At 38.6% G+C, this 19,990-nt stretch overlaps 1 protein-coding gene across 2 annotated transcripts; it reads right to left on the reverse strand.

Annotated features, from left to right (window-relative positions):
* Positions 1–609: 609 nt before the first annotated feature.
* On the reverse strand, positions 610–19,904 carry CDK1 (cyclin dependent kinase 1). 2 transcript variants are annotated; one of them, XM_036829596.1, is made up of 8 exons: positions 19,813–19,904; positions 17,669–17,730; positions 15,165–15,321; positions 14,221–14,344; positions 11,653–11,823; positions 10,305–10,468; positions 10,067–10,208; positions 610–7,314 (listed from the first exon to the last, which is right to left on the reverse strand). In XM_036829596.1, the coding sequence occupies exons 2-8, from the start codon at positions 17,703–17,705 to the stop codon at positions 7,216–7,218; spliced, it is 894 nt and encodes a 297-aa protein (XP_036685491.1). In that variant the 5' UTR covers positions 17,706–17,730; positions 19,813–19,904; the 3' UTR covers positions 610–7,215. The 2 variants fall into 2 exon arrangements, with proteins under 2 accessions (XP_036685491.1, XP_036685492.1); XM_036829597.1 differs by lacking the exon at positions 11,653–11,823 and having other exon boundaries at positions 19,813–19,898.
* Positions 19,905–19,990: the final 86 nt, after the last annotated feature.

The following is a 19,990-nucleotide window of genomic DNA, read 5'->3' on the forward strand; positions in this document are numbered from 1 at the left end:
CAATTTGCTCCACATGGCAAATGATGGAAGAAGTGAAATATCTGACTAATACCTAATATTTAATTCCTAGACAAAACATTTCAGTGCAAATAGGGAAGTGCTTTATTTACTCTGATCCAAGTCAAAGGTAGCTGGATAATTAGTTTTCTTTAAACAACATTCAGCTTTGCTGACATCTCATTTTCCAAAAGCAGCTGTTAGCCAAATATAGTATTGTTTATTCACTCCCTGGAAGGCTGTTTTTAAAAAGAGCTTCTTCTGGTAAAAATATTGCATCACATAATTGGAGATAACAGGAAAAGTAGGAGTTGATGTTTGTATTTAAATAAACATCTGCTCAAAAGTCCAGTTTTCTGTTTGTGAATAACTGCTTTATTTTGTGCCATCAGGCACACTGAATGATTGCTGTTTATTCCTTGCTTTTTCAGCCATGCTAGGAAATATTCCAAACATGGTAACACACGAGATAGTTCTCTTGAAAAGGGATAAAAGAGATAAAGCTGAGTTCTTTGCCTTTTTCCTTTATTATACATACGCCAGCTATTCCAGTGCCAGAGACCATATGAATATGTAATATTAACATCACAATGTTTATTACATGATACACACTTAAATTGCAGTTGGACAGTTTCCTTTTTTGGTTTTTTTTTTTTTTAGAATGTGACTATTTAAAAATACCTGTAACATCTGAGTTAAACCCCCAATTACACTCTGAAGGGAAGTAGAGAATGAAAAGCGCTATTTTGCTCTTGCAAAGAACACGCTCAGTACCTCTCACTTACAATGTGCTTGGCTTGCATGTGCTACTTGCCTTGTTGGCTAGTTCACTTTTAATTTCTAGCAACTGAAAATCTACGCAACGTTCTCTGATCTGACTTCTATTTTCTCCTCACTGATTACTTGGGTTCTCTCCTGTCTGCACATTTTATCCTTAAAATACATAATTTCTTTCTTGAAGCCATTATTGACTCCCAGCTTCACTGTCAGAGGCAATCGAAAACAGAGTAGAAGTCTCTTTAAATTGGAAGTCAGAAAACCTAGGTTCTGTTTCTCACTCTGTTGCTGAAATCTGTAGGTTCCTCCCTGGGAAAATAAGGATTGAACTGAACAATGTCCAAGATCCCATTCAATTCTAAAATTTTATTTCACTAACTTGGAAATGAGATTTGCTGCAAGTGGGTGGGTCACAGAGTGAATGCCAAAATTTGGGGGGAGGGAGGTGAGATGTTGGCTCTTTAAGGTTATCCAAGCCGCTAGAACCTTCTGTTGGCATGGGTAACTAAGAGCTCTGAACATATAAATAACATTGCATTTGTCATCCAGTCCGTGTGGCTTCAGATTGATGTTGACTGGTCTAAAATGTTTTGTGCTCACCGGGGAAATTGCAATCTTTTTATGTTCTGAACCATTTTCCGTTAGTGCCTATGCATGAGAAGTAATTCAAACAAGAAGCCAAAAAGCATTTCTAAAACTATGTTCAAATTCTAGCAAGATTTAAGATGGAGCAAATGTTCTGCTCCCCACTTGGATCTTTGAAGCAGTGAATGCAGTTCATGAAGAATAGATTTGTATTTTCTTGCACATAAATATGTCTGTCATGATACCAGAACCATTAAGACAAATGGCTATGGTCGGTTGGGAAATGTATCTTTTCTGTCCATATTATAAAGTATGTTTTATGGTATAATTATTCTTGTGGTTTTATAGTTAAGGGTATTTTTATAGTATAGGAAGCTTCTGTCTATTGAAATAGCATAGGCCACTTAATTATTACAAAGCTCTTTACAAATACAAAAAACTACTAATACTCATTAGGAAACAGATTCTCCCCAAACGTTCTGCTTTTGTTATTGCATTATTTCCTTAACAGAAAAGTATAGCATGGTTTTGAAATCCTACCTCAAGGAAAGGCATGACTGCCCATAGAAATAAATGCTGCAGATTTCTACTCCTGACTGGTAAAGAGTAGGTACACGTATGTAAGCATTCCTCAAAAGTTTGTAGGTTCTTTGAAAGGTCAATAGGAATACATCTATATCAGTACCGTTCTACACAACCAATACTAGAAGCTGCAGTGAAAACAATAATTATGAGAAATAAAGTGCTTTTAAAGGAAGATATTTAACTATGTAAGGATTTATAACTATGAGGGTGCTTAAAATTGGGGGTTCCTTTAGGATTATTTATCCAAGTGTTATCTCGGTATTGACAACTGTGGCTCTTTGGGGTTGAAATGACAGAACCCCAACTCAAACAAGATTAAGCAAAAAAGAATAAACAACCCACCACTCCTACACCCACAAGGGTGGGTAGCTCCAAATGCTAAGGCAGCCCCGCCGGAACCAGGGACACCAAACTCCTGAGAATCTTTCTCTATTCATCACTTTCTTGGCTCAGCCAGTTCGGCAGAATGCGGGAGATGCCTCAGGCTTCCAGCCATGTCATCCCAGTTTGGCACAATCAGCAGAAAGACGACTTCATTCTCTCGAGGTTTCCGTAGCAAAAAGGACCCTCATGGGCCTTGTTCAGATCGTTTGCCCACCCCTGGACCAATTACTGCTGCTGGGTTACGGTTTATTTGTTTGTTTGTTTATAAAGGTCGGGTTATGGTTTACCGCACTGATCCATTCTGGGTCATCCGTATGAACAAGGAGCCAGAATTAAGGAGCTCAAGAAGAGGACCACGTGCAATGTGATAAAAGGAGACAGTGCTACCTAAAATGGGACAGGAAAATGAACTGGACTGCAAACTCTCTCACCTTGGTCCTTTCAGCCTTGAGGCAGAGGTCTCAGGAGCTTCGGTGCTAATGAGGGGCTTGCAGGCCCGTGAGGGCTGGTTTGCACACCCCTGAGCTGGGTGCTCCTTGGCACCTGGGCTGCGCTGGCTTTAGTAGTTGCCTGCCTTCTTCAGGTTCTTTCTTCTTAAGCTTTAGAAACTAAACACACGTTCACTTTATCGGTTTATTGTGGGAAACAACATGATGCCATGGGAAGAGAACAATGTGAAGCCAGAGAGCCCCCAGATCCTTGCTCCAGCGTTTACTAGCCTTGAGACCTTCGGCAAATTACTTATGCTCAACGCATCTTAGTTTCACCATCTGTAAGGTAAAGTTGCCCACTCCCTTACAAGGTTGCTGGGAAAGACAGGGAATGTATGTAAAGCACAGTAGCTGCTCACTATAGATGTTCAGTTGTTATTGAAGGGGAGGCGCCATAACCTTTGAGCAACCTTAAAGGGCTGGGATCGTGTCTAATGCTTGAGGTTCTAGACCAAGGGCTGTGAGGATGAAAGAACAAGACATGGCCCCAGCCCTCACTGGACTTAGAGTTTAGTAAGGGAGAAAGTAAAAGTGCCAGAAGAGGTAATATAAGAAAAAAGTGCTGAGACTTCAAAGGAGAAAGGAATTACCGTGTGCCAGGAACTTTACCCATATTCCCCATCTAGGGCACCTTGTGTTGCCATTTGACAGATTTAAGCACCAATTACTGTGGCAGAAAAATAGCTCTGACTGCTCAATTTTTGTAATGTATTGAAAAAAGAATATTTAGGGCATTCTGACAAGACATGTACTATATATAATACATGCATGATGCCTGGCAGCCCTATCTACATCCCTCACAACAATCCTACAATCCTACCTATGTATTTACATAAATAAATCCCATTTATTATCGTCATTGTGCAATTGAGGAAATAGATTCAGAGATGTTGAGTGACTTATCCAAGGCTACAGACAGAATTGGCAGAACTGGGAACCAAGCTCCAATATGGCTCTAAAACTGGAATCTTTACATTACACTGTTCACTTTTCTCAATTCTCAATGACAATGGAAGATTTAGGTTCGAATTCCAGTTCAACCTCTAAATGTATGCCTGGCTCTAAGTCAGTTTCTCCTTCTGCACTTCTGTGCTTCCTCTACAGATAAGCTGACCAAATAGCTAGGTTTCTGTTCAGTTCTCTAGAGTTCTGAGAGCTACCCAGGCAGTGATTCTCAAAGTGTGGTCCCTGGACCATCAGAATCATCACTTGGGAACTTGTTAAGAAAGTATATTCGTGGCTATGCAGGATGTACTGAATCACACTCTGGGGACGGTCCAGAAATCTCTTAACAAGCTCTCCAGGAGACCCTAATTCAGCATTCTAAGGAACGCTGGTATTGCGATACCTTTTTTCCTCCTCAACAAGTCTATGACTCTCAATGCATCTCTTCTGAAGCTTTTAAGGCATCTTAGGAAACTTGATATTTACATGACAGCATGGGACTAAAAACGTCTAGTCTTGCTTCCAAATACTTCACTCCTTTCTCCAAAGGGTCTAAAGTTACAATCCCTGTCAGTACCATTAATATCCCACCTGAGCCTTCTACTAGATGCTATTTTTAGGTCCGAAGTACCTCCCTCTTCAGGGACTTTCACCCTTTATCCCTCCATCCCTCACTTTCCCTTTAATCATTCAATACTCTATCCATCTTGTCCCAGACTTATTTAAACAATGTCCACTACTCTCTTAACTCCATAGCCCACAAACATCTCTAATTGTCTCTACTCTGTCCACAAAATGCAAAATGATCCTAGGGTCCTATGGAACCTCACTGACTTCAGTTTGAATATGGCAACGATTTAGAAGGGGTGGAACTGAAGTTGACCTATTATGAACTACAGTTTGCTAAAGGCACTAAAGTGGAAGTGTATTCCACCTAGTAGAACTTTCAAGTCTCCTTAAGTACTTTAAAAATTATTTTTTACTAATTAAAAATTATTTTAGTATGTTAACCCAAGTCCCCAAAAGACCTTTTATTAACTCTAAAACACTATCATTTTTTTTCAAACATTTAATTCACATATGCCATGTCCACATATAAATTAGTAAGATTTTACTACAAATTATGTATTAACTTCTTTGCACCATTACTGCCTATATATTTTAACTTTAACAGCAACAACAACAAAAAACCCTTCTCTAAAGCTTACGGACAATGAGAAGATAGAGAAATTGTCACAGTATATGGAAGTCTTCTATTGGTGATGAAATATACAACCCTCTCCCCTCACTAAAGAGTACGGCCTGAAACAGAAATAGAACAAGTTAAAGGTAATGCAAGATGACATGAAGTTTTAAGACAACTAAAACTAAATGTCGGTCCAAAGTTGTTAAACTCACCACCAACTGGTGGTAACTGGCTACATCAGAATCACCTTGGGGAAATTTTGAAAAGAGACAAATTTTCAATTTCAGAATTGTTCAGGGTAGGACCAGAATTAGTCTCAGGTGTTTCTAGCACACAACAAATAGAAGAACTATTGGCTCAGGGAAAAGATCCACTTTAAAATGAATCAGAAGCACCACAGCACAAGCCAATGTAAAAATATGCATGAGATGAGGACCCAATTCAGTAGCTCTTCACGCAGTCACTGAAGCTGCCGTAAACACTTTACACGGGACTACACAGATAGCTGGAGCAGGACGGAAAGGGGGTCACTCATTACAGCAACTGTTGGCAGTGTTCTACCATCTCATTTCCCTGGTCCACTAAGTAGGTTCTCAATTGATGAATTACTGACTTTTCAAACAATTAAACGGCAAGGAACAATACCAGTGAGGATGTGTGCTGCTGCTACCAAGTCCACAAGGCCCCAAACATTGGTGACACCAGTGCATCTATATATTATTGAAACAAAAATACCAAGAAATAATTATATAAGACACACCAATAATTTCAGGGGGGAGGGCGGGGGGAAGGGTATCACTGATTAATGCTGATCCTGAACCGCTAAAGGGCTGCAATGCACAATTTGAAAAGTAGACTCACTTCAATACTTCACTTCACAGGTAAGAGAACACAATTCTGTAGATACACCATTTCACCATCTCAATTAAATCTTTGGTGTGACCTTTCATTTAACAAATTCCCGCCATGAAATCTCTCCACAGTATGACCTCAAATGACTTCCAAGCTCTGCATTCCCTTACTGCAGGCTGGCTTCCGCCAAAGGACCTAGAACAAGGCCACCAAACCTCTCACCTTATAAGCCCTGTCACCAAAGAAAGTGACCCATCCTTTCTCCTCAAGTGCAAAAATTCTAAGACAACAAGATTAGGCAGATCACCCATTACATATTCAGTCAACTGGATCAGTCACACAAGAATGCCCATTCTAGCCATAAGTAACCAGGAGGAAAAATAGAGTATATGGGCAGACAATGGATAGATGTACACTAAAAATGATAAAACTATTTTTAGAGACATTTCTCTTGGCTATAACAAATAAATTAGCCTGCTTACAGGTAAAAATCACAATGAGCAGCATTATTAATTAAACAATTCCCAAAGCTAGTGATTTTAGCTAAATAATTTTACATTAGAACCTTCTAAGAAGGCTGCTAATAAACTAAACTATGTCAAAATTTACAAACCGAGTTTTAAAGTCAGGCTTGAAAGCCAAGATAAGCAACTCCTTGTATAGTTATTACCTCTGACCAAGGCACAAGAATTCACTCAGACAAATAACTTTCATAACCTACCTAAAAATAGGATAGCTCATAAATTTTCTAAACTGTTCTCCCTTGCTGTGGACAGCCCTTAATCTCTGACTGTAAAACTTAGCAAACTTTGGCATACGCTAATGTTAGTTTTATAAGTTTACTAAAAACCTCTCTAAATTTAAGCATCAGTTCTCAAATCTGGATAGTTTTCTCATCTGAATGCCTAAACATTTAGGTCACGAATTGAAATACCAGTAGAAAAATATTCATCTTTAGGCAGGTTGTAGAATTACCACATGGCAAGAAACTGACAAGAAAATTTAAACATTCAGAACATAAAAATACTTCAAAGCATTATGAATTTTCAACCAGGCACACTTTCCTAAAGTTTAGTATTTCCAACTACAGGAAAAGCAGACTGCTGTAGGATTTTAGATGATTTAAGCTAACTCAAATTTTTCCCAATTCCTGACATCAATACTAGATTTATATAGTTTTATTATAGTAACAAATAGTTGTTACGGTGGGATCTACAAACATATACAGAATTATTATATTTAAATTCATATAGAACAGTATTTACATTTTTAAGTTACACTTTTGAAATCAGAAGATGAGGCACAGCTTAAGTTTTACAACAAAGAAAAGAAAAATACACAAGACAAAAACAGTTAACAGTAAAAATACAGCTATCTGTTCTCGACACAACACATGGAAACTCTGTCAGAAAGCTACATCTTCTTAATTTGATTGTCCAAATCATTAAAGTATGGATGATTCAGTGCCACTTTGCCAGAAATTCGTTTGGCAGGATCATAGACTAACATTTTCTGTGGGAGGAAAAAGATTTTTTAAAAGGTTATTTAAGAAATAAACCATTTAAAAAAATCTCCAAAGCCTTACTTTTCTACCAATAAGCCATAAGCTAATAATTTTAATGAAAAACGACTAAATGAACATTTCTGTCAGTTTAATACCAAACCACATAAATGTCCTACTTCACCCCCTAGCTCTAAATAATCTATTCCTTAAATCATAGATATCTTGATAACCTCTTTTTGCTATAAATTATGGTTTAAGACACAAGCATTCAGATAGCTTTAAAACCAAGGCATAAATTTAAGAAAGATTATCTAGTTAATTATATTTACTTTGAGAATTAAATGGCCCTCTGAGTTATTTACAGCATTCCTGAAGTGGTGGCAATTAACTATAGAGGTGTCTAATGTAGTTTCCAGCAAGTTCCAAATAAAAACAAAACCAGACTGCAATGTGTTATAAACATAGTTTAAATGAGTCACTAAATGAATTATGGTCAGACAACCTAGTATTGAAGTTTATTTACACATTAACAGAAAAGGCCGAATAAAGTTAAAATTTATCTTAACGAAATATTATTAATCTTAAAGAAAACTAAATCAATAAGCAGACCCAGAGATACTTTTACTATCTAGTTACCATTTGAGCTCTTATTATATAGCTAGCACTCTATTAAGTGCTTTGTACGTTTCATGTTACTTAATCCTCACAAAAAAAAAGGTAGGAATTAGTCCCACTTTACAAATAAGAACTTTGAGGCTCAAAGAGGTTATGGAACCTGCCCAAGTTCATAGAGTTTAAGAGTGATAAAGCTGAAACTTGAAACCAAGACCGACTTATGATTTACAGCAGTGATTGTCAACTTGGTGAGACTTTGCCCCTCAGGGGACATCTGGCAATGTGTGGAGACATCTGGGGTTGTCACAACTAGGGGGCATGTGTTAATGGCACCTATGGGACAGAGGGCTGGGGTGCTGCTAAATAGCTTACGATGTACAGGACAGCCTCCAGCAGCAAAGAAGGAGCCAGTCCAAGATGTCAACACTGGCTACACTAAGGAACCGTGATTGACAGTACGATTTTCATTTCGTTAACTAAAGTGAAATTCTTCATGTTCAAGAATCATGGAAGTTAAAAAGACAGACTGGGCCAGGAATATAGAAGGCCTTTTACATCTTATCATCAATATTAATGTACAAAATATCTGAGTGGCAGTAAAGGATCTTGGACTGCACTTGTAAGCATTTGGGAACTCTAAGCTGAATCTGGTGGCATGATTTATAAATTGTGAAGGGGCCCAAAGATCAGTTAGAACATGTGTATGATGATATAGCAGTAGATTTTTTCCTTTGTTTAGTAACCTGTCAAAATCTTTTTTTTTTTTGCAATCACAGTACCTGAGATTCATAAAAACTAGTCCCTTCTAAAATCCCAGTATTGGACTTCCCCGGTGGTGCAGTGGCTAAGAATCTGCCTGCCAATGCAGGGGACACAGGTTCGATCCCTGGTCCGGGAAGATCCCACATGCCGCGGAGCAACTAAGCCCGTGCCCCACAACTACTGAACCTGCGCTCTAGAGCCTGCGAGCCACAACTACTGAGCCTGCGTGCCACAGTTACTGAAGCCCGTGCGCCTAGAGCCCGTGCTCTGCAACAACAGAAGCCATGACAATGAGAAGCCCGCGCACCGCAATGAAAAGTAGCTCCCGCTCACCGCAACTAGAGAAAGCCCGCGTGCAGCAACGAAGACCCAATGTAGCCAAATAATAAATAAAAATAAATTTAAAAATAAATTTAAAAAGAAAAGAAAAGAAAAGAAAATCTCAGTATTTAAATACTGTTCTAAAACAAATTTCCTGAGGCAGGTCTAGGACAATTTTTTATCCTAACAAATTTTTTTTTTGTCTTGTTTTTAAAGAACACAACTGTTTAGTTGGGAACAGCAACGTTACAGACGGGAAAGGTTTTAAGAACTACATTTGTCCTTCTGCTAACCGGTCTGATGTGGAAACGAGGCAAAGTGAGAAATGGGAATTCATGCAGTAAAGACTTTAAAAACTAAAACGACTGTGTCTAAACTAAAAAGCAGTAAATACTGAGACAAAAAAGCTGGAGAGGAAGGCCACTCCAAGTCCGCAACTTAAAGGTTTATTAACCTCATCCTCTCCTTCAGAGTATCTACAGCTACCTATCAGATTAAAAACAAGTGAACAAGGGCTTCCCTGGTGGCGCAGTGGTTAAGAATCCGCCTGCCAATGCAGAGGACACGGGTTCGAGCCCTGGTCTTGGAAGATCCCACATGCCGCGGAGCAACTAAGCCCGTGCGCCACAACTACTGAGCCTGAGCTCTAGAGCTTGCAAGCCACAACTACTGAAGCCCGTGCGCCTAGGGCCCATGCTCTGCAACAAGAGAAGCCACCGCAATGAGAAGCCCGCGCACCGCAACAAAGAGTAGCCCCCACTCGCCGCAACTAAAGAAAGCCCACGCGCAGCAACGAAGACCAAATGCAGCCAAAAAAATAAATAAATTTATATTAAAAAAAAAGTGAACAAATGCCAAATCCTCCTCTCAAAACCACTAGTGTTTTGCGTATCTAAAATGGAGCTAGTAATGTGCTCGCTTCGGCAATAAACATAACAGACATGATAGTTATGTGCCTGGCTCAGTATACAGTGGTTTTCTTCCTATTTCCTATGTGAAAGAAAGAATTAAGTACATTCAGAATCATGCAGTGTTAAAGTCAATATAAAGGGCATTCCTTACCGAGAGCAGATCCAAGCCATTCTCATCCAAGTTTTTGACATGGGATGCTAAGCTTCCTGGTTTCCACTTGGGAAATGTATTCTTATAGTCCTGTAAAGATTCCACTTCTGGCCACACTTCATTATTGGGAGTACCCAAAGCTCTAAAAAGCCACAGCAAAACAAAAACTTATGGTTAAAGTATAAATATAACTCTTGCTATATACATGTTAATTTAAAAGTTCTTAATACGAAAATACCTGAAAATTCTGAAGAGTTGATCAATTTCTGAATCCCCATGGAAAAGTGGTTTCTTAGTTGCTAATTCAGCAAATATGGTACCTATACTCCAAATGTCAACTGGAGTTGAGTAGCGAGCTGACCCCAGCAATACTTCTGGAGATCTATACCAGAGTGTTACTACCTATTACAAAGAAAATATCTTACTTGGAATAAATGTGGCACGTTAAATTACCTAAATGTAAACATTTCTATTTCATTAGGACTGTCCTTCAGAATGCTGCTTGATTGCCTCTGATAATAGTGTTTAAAAGTCAATTAACTATACACAATACTAAATGTTAGATAAATAATGAAGTATTTCTAAGCTATATTCATTAGGGGGGAAAAGAAAAAAGCACACCAAGCCTTTTCAAATCATTAAAATGCGAGGATCAAAATAGTCAAGACAGCCTTCACTTACAAAAAAAAAAAAAAAAGCCCAATGATAATGGATTTGGGGTTGACACTGTACAAGTGCATGTACCGATTACATGCTGAAATCACAACTAAGTCAAACAACAGTTTATTAGTGGTCTAGCACCAATCTACTACTGTAGCATATCTAATTTATCACACTGGAGGTCAGTGGCATATGTTTAAGCCAATGGAAACCAAATAATCTTTATTTATAGAGCCATGGGAAAAATGATAAAAAGGAATAATTAAAAGAAGCCGAAACATCTGACCAGATCAGCACTGTCATTAAGTTTTGATCTGGAGGAAGTCTTTGGGCAGAAGGGTAGACAACTCCACGGAAGACAAGGTTTCCCAATAATCCTTAACTATGTGAGTCAACATTCCCTTTCCCTCCAGAAATAGCAAACAAAATGCCAAGTCACCAATATAACACAGACAAAACTTGGTTATATTTAGAAGCTTCTAAATGCATCTGAAATAGTAGCACTTAAGCAACAAAACCTGCCTTTTAACCAATCTTATTGTTTCAAGAGAGGATCCAATCAAGAGACAGAAATCTCATGGTAATTTGAATGGGGAAAGTTTACAGTAAAGGATTAGTAACTACAACAGAGGATTGGAAGATTCAGAGATTGACTAGTAAGAATAATGACTCCTTCCTGTAATGCCTCTCCAGCACCCTCTACTGTCAAAGAGTAACATCACAGCAACTGGCAAAAGAAAAATAATCAAAAGGTTCCAGATACATTTTCACATAGCAGGCAATGAAGGATGATTTTGAAGCAAAGAGGCAATAAACCGATACTGGCACAGAGTGGAAATCTTTCTGATTGAGTATTTCTTTCTTGACTTAAAGAATATAGAAAACAATCCAGCAATCACACTTAACAAAAGCACCAAAAACCATACCTCATGTGTATATACTCTAATAGGTATTCCAAAAGCTCTGGCAAGGCCAAAATCTGCCAGTTTAATTGTTCCTTTATCATCAATCAATAGATTTTGAGGTTTTAAGTCTCTGTGTAGAACTCTTCTAGAGTGACAAAACACAATCCCTTGTAGGATTTGGTACAAATAACTCTGGAAGAAGGAACCATAAGTTAGAAACTTAACCATACCATTTAACGATTTTATAAATAATCTTGGTGGCTTTCTTTCAAAGACATAAGAGATTATAATGCGGAGAAATAAACAATTTACCAAAAAGTTCTCAGGCCATTTGAGACTAACAGGAAGTATTTGGGGATGGGAAGCCCATTTATATAAGGTATCATGTTTGTATACCTATGACAAAGATATTCACCTTATGGGCACATCTTTATGAACTCACTTATTCTTCTTTTACTTATTTTGGTCCCTAATTCTTAAGTCATAAGTTAGTTTTCTATACAGAAATTTTCTTAAACTTTTGTTTTATATAATTATAGCAACTCTATTTCTACCTTGAATAAGGTTAGTCTTTTCCATTTCAGTCTTTTATCTTTACATATTCATTTCCTCTTTGGAGACATTGGTCACAGACTCCAAAAGAAACAACAAAGAGAATATTATGACTGTGTATTTAAAGAGATACAATTATCGCAAAATGCTGTTTGCTAAGTTCAGAGAAGTGTTTTAATAAGATACTTGTTGCCAAGACAATGTAATTGGCGTTTGAAGCAACATGGATATTACAGAAATAGAAAATACACATAGTTACAGTATTGACTTATAAAGTTCAAAATTATAAAATACATAAAATCAATCAGTTGGAACAACTGGCTAGCCATTTGGAAAAAAATTAAGAACCCTCGTTCTTACACCAAAATAAACCTTTGATCTATCTAGAATTTAAGACAAAAGTAGGGGGTGGGGGTTATCTACTAGAACTACTAGAAACATTGTCATGTATTGTTCTAATACATGTGATCTTTGAGTGAGGAAGACTTAAATAAGACATAAAAAATCTCAAAGTCCAAAAGTCATGCACAAGATTGTTAAATTATAAAAATTACTAACGGTGTACTCCATTAACAAATCAAAAAACAAAAAAAAGGAATAAAAGAACTATTATCAACATGTTACAGATAAGAGGCTCTTAGAAACCAGTGAAAAAATATCCTAACAGAATCATCAGTGAAGGGGCTTCCCTGGTGGCGCAGTGGTTGAGGATCTGCCTGCTAGTGCAGGGGACACGGGTTCGAGCCCTGGTCTGGGAGGATACCACATGCCGCGGAGCGGCTAGGCCCGTGAGCCACAATTACTGAGCCTGCGCGTCTGGAGCCTGTGCTCCGCAACAAGAGAGGCCACGATAGTGAGAGGTCCGCGCACCGCAATGAAGAGTGGTTCCCGCTTGCCGCAACTAGAGGAAGCCCTTGCACAGAAACGAAGACCCAACGCAGCCAAATAAATAAATACAAATAAATAAATAAATAATAATTAAAAAAAAAAAAAAGAATCATCAGTGAAGAATATGTATAGGCTGTTTATAAAATGTCTAAGAAATGAAAAAATGTTAAATGACATGCAAAATGATATTAGTCTTTTTCACATAATAGATTATTATCAAAAAGATTGATAAAAACAAGTTTCGACAGTGAGGTATTAAAAGAAAATACACACCATGATGTTTAAGAGTAAATTGCTCTAATATTTTAGAGGGCAAATGGCACTTTCTATCAAGATTTTAAGTGTAAATAAACATCTTCAACCCATTGATTCCACCTGTGAGAATCCATCCTATAAAGATGTATACAAAGATATAAAGATATTCACTGTAGCACTGATCATAAGGGCATGAATCACCAAGCTGGAAAACAATTTCAATGTCCACCAGTGTGGAACTGGTTTACATAACTGTATCAAAAATTAGGAAGACATCTTGAACAAAATGGAATTGAAGGAAAAATCATAGTGGGGATTTCCCTACGAGGTGATATTACAAGGAATACTCATTACAGTTACGTTAAGGTATAGATGGATGTCAAAAATAAATAATGTTTCTGAGTAAAAAAAAAAAAAAAAAAAATTAGAAAGACAGGTAGACCTATGGTCAAATGTTTTACATAGAAAAATGGAAAGTAATGCATATATATATATATACATAATCCCATTTTAATAAAAACAGTATATGTATATACACATACAAAGTTGACATATGAGTATCTCTAAGATTACTAATAAAACAATGGCTACACAGGGAGATCAGTTCCGTGCTTTGTGACCACCTAGAAGGGTAGGATAGGGAGAGTGGGAGGGAGACGCAAGAGGGAGGGGATATGGGGATATATGTATATGTATAGCTGATTCACTTTGTTATACAGCAGAAACTAACACAGCAATGTAAAGCAATTATACTCCAGTAAAGATATTTAAAAAAAAAAAAAAAAAAAAAAGAATGCCTACCTCTGAGGAGAGGTTTGGTAGAGATGGTGTAAGGATAATTACACTTTACATTCACAGTGGAAAAATACTAATAAAATTAGGCAAGATTCTTACCTTAACAAGTGAAGGATCCATGAACTGACCAGGAGGGATAGAATCCAAGTATTTCTTGAGATCCATGGAAAGGAATTCAAAGATGAGATATAACCTGGAATCCTGCATAAGCACATCTTGAAGACTGAAGAATAAAATAATTATATGAAAATTTAAAACTCTAACATTTTTGACCTCTCACAAAATAAAACTATTTCTACACATTTCACAGTTGCTGTTACATAAAGCAGGGCCATAAGAAATCTTGCTATCCTGCTTTGGGAAAGAAGAGGGGGTAGCTTCCCTAGTGGTGAAAACCGTAGCACTAAACTAGAATTTGAGAAAGGAACCTCAGGGCAGCAATTGAAAATTAAGTCATATTATATTAGGCGCTAAGTGGCAAGCGGCTTCTACTCCAGAAGAACGTTTCTAGGTTGACTGCTTGTTGCTCAGAGCTTGTCTTTCCATTGAGGTAAATAATAGAAACAAACCTTAGAGCAGTATCTGACCTTACTAGTTGCTCACTATCTCTCGCCCCAGAAAAATGCAGTTAAATCCTAATTTGGAAAGATGCCAGTCCAAATACTTAGAAAGGAAAGCTTTATCTTCATCTGACCTATCTAACTGTCTCAGGTCTCTGATTAAGGAGCCTTTAAGCATCAGAGCTCTCAGAGTGGGAGCAGTGTCAAAGCTCTGTGAAAAGGACTTCCTTTTCTCCCTTGACCAGTTTACCCTGATTTTCCAGCCCCCACTACTAATCTTTATCACCAAGCTCCTCTAACTGTTCCTGCTTTACCAGCCTCTTTTTTTCTATGCCCAGCATTCTCAATGAACAAAAATAGTAAGGTTCTAGTCAGCTCAGCAAGGTTAGACCAGAAATTAAGCAAATATAAAAGTTTCCACAATGAAATTCACATTTGAAATAGTATGCGGAAAATGATTCAGATTCAGATATTACACCATACCTGACTATATTTGGATGACGAAGTTCTTTTAATAGAGATATTTCCCGAATTGCAGTGCTAGGAACTCCTTCCTCTTCACTTTCTAGTCTGATTTTCTTCATGGCTACCACTTGACCTGTAGTTTTGTGTCTACCCTTATACACAACTCCATAGGTACCTGAAATAGACAAAGTGTCTGCTATGTGACAACCTCCACAAACTAAAAAAGATTTTAAAAATGACTGAATCCCATAAGGTGTCACATGATAGAAATATCTGCTGTGGCCAGATAGGAAGCATCTTAGTCATAAATTATACCCTCATCACTTCCAAAACAACACTGAAGGTAACTAAAACCTATTATGTCTGTAGTTTAGAGAATTCATATAGTCATCACAGGTTTCCCATACGTTTAAATTACCAGTAATTTTCCAGCACATTTTAGAGAAGAAGGATCGTTTGCAGATTGGAATGTATCTCCTGTCAAATATCCTACCTGGCAACAAGGTAGGCATAAAATACAGTGTAAAGATTTGGGCTCAGGAAATATTACTAACAGGAGTCACTGTGACACTTTCAGAAAACTTCATATAGAGTGCTTCATACACTTCAAATATATAGTCAACAATCCTCATCTAGAAAAGAATGAGGATAAAATATTTTATTAAATATTTGATCTATTCAAGCTCATATCATCTACTATATAGCAGAAAGCCTCACGTCCATTTGGAAGTTGAGGACACTGATTCTGATATATAGGCTTCAGATAATGAGCAACAATGTCAATATTGACATTGACAGGGATCCTGGAGTGGATCCCACTCGGGAAGACCAGTCATTTGCATAATATAGTCAAAGAAACTGTTAATGGTAAATTCAGAACTTTTTTTTTTAAGTATGCTTACCTCTCCCTCAAGTGTACAACATTCACCTGGTCCTAAAATTTACTCATAACAACCACTGATTAACTTATAGCAAACACTAGATATGCATTTTAAAAAATATATTTATTTATTTATTTGGTTGCACTCTTAGTTTTAGCTTGCTGTTTCCTTAGTTGTGGCACGCGGGATCCTTAGTTGTGGCTTGAAAACTCTCAGTTGAGGCATGCATGTGTGATCTAGTTCCCTGACCAGGGATCAAACCCGGGCCCCCCACATTGGGAGCGCAGAGTCTTCACCACTGTGCCACCAGTTAAGTTCCTTGATATGTACTGAATTGAGTTTTAGACATCAGAAGTGCTCTATGTCTCTCTTCTGACTCTTTTTGAACCATATCACTTCTCAATGAACTACTGGAATAGAGCTCTAGTTAAACAGAGCACAGTGATTCCACTGGTTAATTACCAAAAATTATTTGTGACATACAAGGTATGCGCTCTGAAATGAACTAAGCATTATAAAATTTTAAAATGTTCGATATGGACAAGTTATGGAGACTGAACGGTAAAGAGAAAAACCTTTGATCAACAAATGTTTACAGAGTGCCTACTAAATGCCAGCTAAGGTTCCACATCATGGATATAGCTATGTTCTCTACAATCTAAAAAGACATTTCCTTAAGGCAGGAAGGAGTTTCAAGACTAATGTAACAACACTCAGATTTTTGTTATTCAGAAGAAACCAAAGAACAACTTTGTAATAATTGAAGTAAGAAAAGTCTGGATATATTTAAGAAATGAATTGGGCTGTCAAAAGCTCAATGTCAAAGGGAAAAAGTCAGGGGGACAATTCTAAATCAGAAGACATTAAGGAGACATTTAACCACCAAATGAAATGCATGACCCTGACTAGAACTTCAGAGTATATATGCAGAAGTATTTAGAAGTAAAGCACATAATTCCACTGCCCTAACACCCTTCCCAACACACCTACAAGATATCAATAGTGTTTTCAAAATACAAATATTGCTTTAAGCATTTAGTATTAGAAGGATGTAAGATTATTGGAAGGGGGCTGTTAGGGAGACATGTCAGAATAATTTCAATTCTCTTGAAATGTGAACATTTTTGTGTTTTATTATGTAGAGAACATATGTATTAATGCACTAATATACTGTTAGATGTACCTGAAAGACTGGATTTTTAAAAATTAATTAGTTAATTAATTTTTTTATTTTTGGCTGCGTTGGGTCTTCGTTGCTGCGCACAGGCTTTCTCTCTAGTTGGGGCGAGCAGGGGCTACTCTTCGTTGCAGTGCGTGGGCTTCTCATTGCGGTGGCTTCTCTTGTTGCAGAGCACGGGCTCTAGGCGCACAGGCTTCAGTAGTTGTGGCTTGCGGGCTCTAGAGCGCAGGCTCAGTAGTTGTGGCGCATGGGCTTAGTTGCTCCGCGGCATGTGGGGTCTTCCCGGACCAGGGCTCGAACCCGTGTCCCCTGCATTGGCAGGCAGATTCTCAACCACTGTGCCACCAGGGAAGTCCCAAAGATTGGATTTTAATGAATATTTACATGTCTTCATGTCAAGGATGTTACAGCGTCATTAAATCATTTTTTAAAAATCCTTTTATATTATTAAAACCACTCACCTTCTCCAATTTTCTCTATTTTGGTATAGTCTTCCATAGTTAATCAATGGGTATGGAAGATCCTAAAATGAGAGGAAAAGCTGATTTGATTACGTGTCACTAACTCAAAGCGTGCTTTTACGTTATTAATGAGATACTATAAGTAAAGCATTTCCCACAGTGCCTAGTGCAGTATTAATTTTCCATGAATATTAGCTATTATATTAAAACAATAGTTAGAAGGGAAAGAACTCAAAGACTCTCCCACCCTTCTTAGCTTCTGAAACATTGGAAATATTTGTATATCCTATACCAGTGTAACATTTAGCCTCTTCCAAATTAACCCTCAAATTCACACATGGATTTACCTATTCTTCCCAAACAAATCCCAGATGTTCTTTTTATGTAACACTTCTAAGGAACACCAGTGTGTGCCAGAGTTACACCCAAATATTTTAGCAAGGTTATTTGACTGAATTTGTACGGCTTTATATTTTTATGAAGATAATTTAAAAAAAAATTTTTTTTTAAAGACATGAGTAAGGAGCTAAAATGTGGTCACACTGCTCACGCATTAGCGAAAGTATACATGTTTCAACTTGCTCTAGTGACAGTTTTAATCTTTCTCCTGTTGTCAGCAGTCACGTAACACAAACATGACAAAAAGTTTCAAGGTACTTTTTGTAAGGTAGGAAAGATCACTAAGCACTCTAAAAGAAAAAGTGCAATTCCACACATAAAATCTAATTATACCCCACACAAATGTCAAGAACAAAGTAAAAAACCATATACTTGAATCACAAAGAATGGTTAAAAAAAAAAAAAAAAAAAAGAGCTGAAATGACAACCAGATACTCAAGACTTCCTGCTAAGTCTTGGCTGGTAAGTTTGCAATGAAACAATAGCTGCAGCAGCCCAAAGCATCATTTTATAATACATCACCGATGAAACCATATATAAATGTCACTGAGCCAGAAGTTATATTGACCCTTAAGTTATATTTCTCACATTCTTCTTCAAAAGCATTCCAGAAATAAGTAGAGATAAATCTTTTTAAATGAACAAAGTTGCACTACCCTGGCCATCTTAAAAATGCTTTAATTTTACAAATGACAGTGGACGATTAGGATAATTCTCTTTTCTTCAATATCCAGATGTAATACGCCTAAAGCACGATGAAATTGCTGAGCTCACTTTAAACAAATAACTGAAAACCAACCCAATTCCAAAGCTTACTCTTCCACCCTTTCCTGGTTGTAACTATTTTAAATAAAGGATGCGGCCTCAGCATACCGTTTGAATGCCCCCTGTGCTACCCGTGGCGGGATGTGAAATACCAGCGGCTTAATCCACCCAGAGACCTCCAGGTCTTTAGAGAAAGCAAGACGTGCACATTGGTAACTTTAGTATTAAATAAAAATTGATTAAAGGATTTTAAAACACACGTTTCTAACTGTCGGCATGTCTTAGATTTCCACTTTTTGCCAATTCCATAGAATGTAACCACCACAAAGCATAAAATAAAAACGACGACGACAACAACAACAAAAAATTCAAGTTCTCTAGTGTTCTATGCCTTGGCTAAGTGTTCTTAAAAGCTCTAGAAGGTCTAGGGTCATGGGCACAGAGGCAAGCCTGAGAAGGCCCACAAGGTAGTTCATCCGATCGGTTTTCCGGGACAGCCTGTGATTGGGAGCTGGCCGCGGGTACCTGGCCCAGGTGCGGTCTTGCTTTCCACCCCCGGAGGCGAGGGCAGGACGCACCGCGGACGGGCGGGAGCTGCAGGGCCGAGGGCCGAGCCTGGCACTCCGCAAGCGCTCGGCGTCGGCCAACGAAGGCACGGATTTGGCTTCAGTCAGGACCCGAGAGCCTCCTCAGCCACCCGCGTGACCCCAGACTGCAACTCCAAGGCCAGGGCAACCCCAGCCCTGCCGGAGTAACCCCGCCGGGGCTGGGCTCCCACAAGCCTCCCGCTAGAGCCGGCAGGCGTCGCTCCCACGCCCAGGCCCCGGACCCCAGGTGAAGGCCCGGCCTGGCCGCACGCAGACCCCAGCCGCCTAATTATCACCCGGTTCCGTAATACTCCCCCTCCGAGGCCCGCGAGTCGACGCCGGCCCTGCCGAGTCGACGCCCCATAGGCATGACCCTGACCCCGGCAACTCTACCCGGCTTATTATCCCCCGGCGAAAGCAGCGGCGGCTACCACGTCAGCAGCGCTCTCCCCTGACTGCCAAGCGCCAGCTTTGAAGAGAAGTGCGAGCAGTTTCAAACTCACCGCGCTAAAGCGTCCTGGATCCACCAATCAGGTAGCCCGTAGACTTTCAAAGGAGCCAATCAGGGCCC

The sequence above is a fragment of the Balaenoptera musculus genome, chromosome 16, assembly GCF_009873245.2.
Source record: "Balaenoptera musculus isolate JJ_BM4_2016_0621 chromosome 16, mBalMus1.pri.v3, whole genome shotgun sequence".
In the NCBI taxonomy this organism is placed as follows: domain Eukaryota; kingdom Metazoa; phylum Chordata; class Mammalia; order Artiodactyla; family Balaenopteridae; genus Balaenoptera; species Balaenoptera musculus.